Here is a 5,962-nt window from a genome sequence, read left to right on the forward strand (position 1 = left end):
TTTGACCTAATGGTCACCCTATGTGCTTTCTAGGCTTTAATAATTCTTTTTGTTAGCAATAGAACCCTGCCTAGTTTCTTTAAACATTATTGGGTTATGTTTTCTAGACCCAGATCCACTGTCCTAGCCCAGTGTCCTCTTATCCAATATTTCTTCACTCGTTGGCCTAGATTTTGACTGTATCTTTTTATCCTTTAAAAGTTTCAAAAAATCTCCCTTCTGAAACCTAACCCCCATAATATCAACTTTTTCTTCCTCCAATCTCATAAGATCTTTACCCAACGGATTTAACGCTGTAAATATAGAACTGACCAAAATTTTTTTCGTGTTTTTTACTTTTTGATTTCAGTTATTTTCCTGGTTACGCCTGGATTTGCACTCAATGGCCATCCATGGGCCGAAAGCTTCCCCCATCGTCGCTGGAGTTGCTTCCTTGACCACCGGGTTTGAATCATCTCCTTTGCCATCATCATTGCTCCAACTTGCCAAAGAAAAAGAACAAAGATTTTTTAGATGCCCATATTCGCCATAGGTAAAGCATACCACGGGTAAAGCCTCAAACTTCACCCTCTGTACCATCTCATTGATCAAAACTTGCAAGGTAACTGCTTTTTTCAGATCGACAAACACCGCCATCATGGCAAACTGATCCCTTGCTCCAGTATTTGTTTTGATATCTAACTTCGCCACTTTTCTGACCAAACTCCCGATCTCCTCTAGAACCCAATTCTTGTATAGAAATCTCGGTAAACCCGAGAAACGGATCCAAGCCAGAATCATGCTTGGAAAAGGTTTCAACGGGTTAAAATCCACCATTCATGGCTGGACTATAAGATAGTGTCCAAACACTATCTACGGACCTCGAGTCAGAGCCATCTCGTAGTCGACCTTGTTTTGGAAACCGACTAAGTAATAGTCATTTTCCATGTCCATTACCCGAAAATATTGGAAGGGTTTTCCAGAGACTGGATATTTGAATACAAAAGACGCCATATCCTATACTATGCCCCAATAGTTTGACGACAATAGTAGTCTCCATATCTTTGACCAGTAATCTTTTGATTCATTTCGAGAAGTTGATGGTGGGGATTCCATTCACGGTGGATCTAAAAATGTCCCCATCTTCAAACTCTAGATCTACATCAGGAGTATAGTCGAGATCGTGGGGAGCTAAGGATTCAATACTTTCCCTTCCCAATAACTTATCTTTCCATGAAACTATTGGGAAATGTGTCTATATTGTAGTAAACATGTAACTATTTTCTATTTATTTGAACGATGAATAAATAAATAAAGTTAATTTCACATTTCACTATTATGTCTTTTGTATTTATGTCTTTCATATTTTGCATGCATAGCGAAATTGTGACAAGCAAATATTAGTTCATTGATTGTCTAAAGTTCAAATTGAAAATAAGTGGCATTGTAAAGAATGTTTATATTGTGAGAAAGATAACTTACTTCAGTAGATAATCTAAACGAGTTTATAATCCCGTAAAAGAATCAAAATGAACATTTGATTCAAATACTGAGAAAGATTATTATGTCGTTTACAATTCCAATTGGGGAGATGACTAGTCTTGGCTATCAGAATAGTTGACTCCACAAGTAGAGACATAGATGTATTCATTGGTAGAATGATACATTAGACTGGATCCGAGATTAATTAATTCTGAATTCGTTTGTGAACTAATTCACTGTGACGTTTATGGTGTGATTTACCTAAATCTAGAGTTAGTCACTGGTCATGTGTATGCAACTTATGTGCTTTGATATAAGTGGAGGCTTATGCTCTAAAGATGATCGAGCCCATAACTAGTATGTTGGGTACATGACTTGTGTATGGCATGGCTTTACTAGCAACAGTGGAATTCATAGCTCAATTAAAGAGTTAATGATATCCTTTCATTGACATTATGTGGATTGATAAATATGGAACGTAGCCACAGGTTGCTTATTCTCGAACGAGCAATTTATCACAATCATTTGTTGACAGCGATCATATTAATCATTAAGAATACACAATGGTGACGATAAGATAAAATAAGATTGTGTTGAGTGAATAGATTTAACTCAAAGGAATCAAGGATATCATATGAGGGTAACACACACATAACGAGGTCATTAGACAAAATAGTTGGATGAATTACTTTCGTAAAAAGTATACAATAATGAGTTTTCAATCATGGTACTTCTTGTGGACTAACTCAATGATTAAGTAATTACGAATTATCGAAACAATGCTTCTGGACATAATTGCAATCACTAGAGCCTAATTGTATATGTCCGATTAGTACCTCCGCTAGCTCAACAAAAGCTTGATCGAACTGCATTTGAATCAGAAGAAAATTCTACGACTTTGAGAATAGTTTAATTGAGTCAATTTATTCGATATGGAATTAAATTAGGTGGTAATAAGAATTGTTTAACTAGATAATTTGATTAAAGAATTTTCTTGAAAAATTAATTTGGAAAATCTAAGTGATTTTTGGAAAAATTATTTTGATCAAGTAAAATTAAATTAATCAAATTAATTAAAATTAATATGATATTTTTAGAAGTTAATTTTTAAGTTAGACAATTGGCCCAATAGGTAATTGAATTTGAAAATTGGGCCTAATATCGTAAATTGGGCCCGAGAGCCCGAAATTGAGACCAAGACTGGTCGAACTTAACGGAAAAAGAAGGAAATAAGAAAAAAAATAGAAAGAAAATGGAAATAATTTTTAAAAATATTTTTATTGATTTTTAATATATTTTTAGATTATCATTATGCCATGTGTCATAATTCTATTATGTAACCTATCCCAAACTTAACGGCTTTAAGAAAATACTAAATTAGTTGACGGAGAAAAAGTTCGGGTACCAATTTGGAAGAAATGGACAAGTTTGGATACCAATTTTATATTCAACCCATAAAAATATTATAATTAGTATAGATATTAAAAATAATTGGGCTTAAATATATGTTGAAGGCCCGAACAAGGCTTTAGTCCATGAATTAAAGAAGTTCGATTGGGCTGGGCTTCAGATTTTAGACCCGGGTCAAACAACCGGTTTAGGAAACGATAACTTTCTGACCCAGATCAGAAAACCGAATACCATTGCATTATTTATATTACTATTCCGAAGGTCAGATTTTCCTTTTCATCCTGTATTTGGGTGTCTCGATTTTTCTCGTCCAATCCAATTTGTTGAGGAATCAGACAAAGGTAAAAACTCTGAGTTTTCCTTTGATTTGAATTAATTTTGTGTTTTAGGGTTTGATTTGATTGTTGGATTTTTTTTCTCGTAATTTTTTCTGTTTGTTTGCTGAGAAAACCAGAGTTGAAAACAAAAGAAAGTCGGTTCTTTGAATTTAAAAGTTTGTTTTCTCGTTTTTGGGTATGCATCGATTGTCCAATGAGTTAGGGATTTTGCGCTTTTTCATTTTTCATACGATTAAGTTTTGATTTTTAAATGCAACCAATTCTTCAAGTATTTGACTCTCTTTTCGTATTCCTAATTGTAAATTTTGGAACTTTTAGCCTCTTTCTTTGATACCCAGAAGATCATGTTTTTTCCTATTATTTTGTTTTGATTGTTATAAGAATATATGTTGAATTAGGCAGGTTTAGGTTATTTGCTGATAATATTTTGAAGAAAACATGACAACTGCTGCTAGACCGACATGGCAACCTGCCAAAGGTGGGAATGAACAAGGTGGTACTCGCATTTTCGGCCCATCTCAGAAGTATTCGTCGAGGGACCTTGCTGCTCATACTACTCTAAAGCCTAGGTGAGTCGTTTGTAACATCTTTATAATGCATATATTTGTTTTCATATGCCTAAGTATTAGGGTATCAACGGCCAAAAAGAGGGAAAAAGAAAAGGTATCAAAACATGTGACAGTAATATTGTGAGCTTTGCTACTGAGATATATATTTATATGGACTGAAAATAAATTGTGTTTGTTCATTGAATATGTTTTGGTACTCTGGTTTGCTTCTCGTTCTCCTTTATGTTGTTGAAGTATTGAGTTCACAAGGGTTTATTTTAGAGAGTTTCCTTAACCAAAACCATACTTCTAGGCATTTAGAGATGAATTGTAGCGCTACTTGTATTATGCATGAGCTTATTTATGGGTTTGTTTTGCACATGTGAAATGCAGAAAGGATGGGCAGGACACCCAGGATGAGTTGCAGAAGAGAAACCTCCGTGATGAGCTTGAAGAGCGTGAAAGGAGGCATTTCTCGTCGAGGGACAAGTCCTATAATGGTAAAGAGAAAAACATTTTAGCAACTGTTCTTTGTATGTTGCATGAATTCTCTTCATCTTAAATTTCCTATGTTTTTGTTCTTAATATGTGAGTATATTTTTTTTGTAGATGAAAGAGATCATAGGAAGGGAAACCATCTTCTTTTGGAAGGTAAATTACCACCTTGAGTATCTTTTTTCAACTTAACGTGCTCTCAAAGCAGCTTACTAACTGCATAAGTCACTTATAGGGGCGAAAAGGGAGGCTGAAGACCGAATTGTTCCGCGCAGTGTTGATGCTGATGATTCTGACGTGGAAGTCAACAGTGACAATGAAAGGTTCTACTTGTTGCCTTTATCTCTGTTGTTTATGCTAGCATAATTCATCTCTGTGATGGTTGAAGTCTTTTTAGGTTTTTTCGGATGGTTTATTAGAATGCATGGTCTTAATATATGGCACATAAATTCATAGTCTATGAAGTCAATGAAGCAGTAAATTGCAAAAACTTATAATTTCACGGTTTGCAAAATCAATAAAATAATAATTCCTGTTATTGTTGATAACTTCTGGATATTGCTGTGTTCCACACTCTCTTTTTGTTAAAGAATTTTATTTTTGTCCTAGTGATGACGACGACGACGACGATGATGAGGATGATGAAGAAGCTCTCTTGGCTGAGCTCGAACGGATAAAGAAAGAGAAGGCTGAGGAGAAGCTCCGCCAGGTAATCTCTACACCATAGTTTCGTTGCTAATTACTCTAGAGCTTCAGTGTTGTTAGATATCTTCTTGATTTTACAGCTATAGAGTGTATGGTTTAAAATTTCTCATTAATAACAAAAGATATATGACTTATGGCGATGCAGGAAAAACTAGAGCAAGAAGAACAGCTAAAAGCCAAAGAAGCTGAGCTTCTTCGAGGAAATCCACTACTCAATAATCCAACATCTTTTGGTGTAAAAAGAAGGTAAAAGTTGCATGAAAGATCAAAACGTCCCCCCTTGCATCGTTTAACTAAAGCCTGACATCGTAAACGAGCTAAGTTGTTTCCTAATTTGTATAGGTGGGATGATGATGTGGTGTTCAAGAACCAGGCTCGCGGTGAAACCAAGCCTCAAAAGCGCTTCATTAATGATACCATAAGGAATGACTTCCACAGGAAATTCCTGCTGAAATACATGAAGTAATTCGCTTGGATACCCTAGCAGTTAGCGAATCAAGTAAAAGAACTTACTGTTTTCTAATATTGTGAATTTCTAGTGGATTTGACGATGCTTTACCTTTCCTAGAATATGCGATGATGTGTGCCGGAACGTATGATATCTCTTAAATGCATGTTAGAATGTTGTATTTTTTCTTGATTTGGTTAAAAGACTTGCTGAAAGAAAGATCTCATGGCTTTTATTTTCATCTGAATTTGTGATGGTTTTTGTTGTCTGGATTTTTGGTTTCGGCAATCGGGTAGGATGGTATCGTATTAGCAAATTTATGACCCCCTCCCCTCCATGGCAAATCAGGAGGGGTGTTAGAATTTGAACATCTTCATAGGTGGTCGATACATCTATTCATTTTCTTTTCCTTTTAACCTCATTTATATTTGTTACTTATTCTAATGTGCATCTAATAGAAATTTGAAAGAATCATTTATGAATATTTCAAATGTTTTAAGGTTTGTTTTATAATATATTACTAGTTTTATACCTGCGCAAGGCACATAACATAATTA

The 5,962-nt window shown here is 34.9% G+C and overlaps 1 protein-coding gene across 2 annotated transcripts; it reads left to right on the forward strand.

Moving 5' to 3' along the window:
• The first annotated feature begins 3,036 nt into the window (after positions 1–3,036).
• On the forward strand, positions 3,037–5,646 carry LOC107918266 (protein CWC15 homolog A). 2 transcript variants are annotated; one of them, XM_016847788.2, is made up of 8 exons: positions 3,037–3,212; positions 3,612–3,778; positions 4,151–4,257; positions 4,367–4,408; positions 4,488–4,575; positions 4,862–4,961; positions 5,103–5,203; positions 5,300–5,646. In XM_016847788.2, the coding sequence occupies exons 2-8, from the start codon at positions 3,648–3,650 to the stop codon at positions 5,421–5,423; spliced, it is 693 nt and encodes a 230-aa protein (XP_016703277.1). In that variant the 5' UTR covers positions 3,037–3,212; positions 3,612–3,647; the 3' UTR covers positions 5,424–5,646. The 2 variants fall into 2 exon arrangements, with proteins under 2 accessions (XP_016703277.1, XP_016703278.1); XM_016847789.2 differs by having other exon boundaries at positions 3,093–3,212; positions 3,608–3,778.
• Positions 5,647–5,962: the final 316 nt, after the last annotated feature.

This window comes from Gossypium hirsutum, chromosome D13 (assembly GCF_007990345.1).
Source record: "Gossypium hirsutum isolate 1008001.06 chromosome D13, Gossypium_hirsutum_v2.1, whole genome shotgun sequence".
NCBI lineage: Eukaryota > Viridiplantae > Streptophyta > Magnoliopsida > Malvales > Malvaceae > Gossypium > Gossypium hirsutum.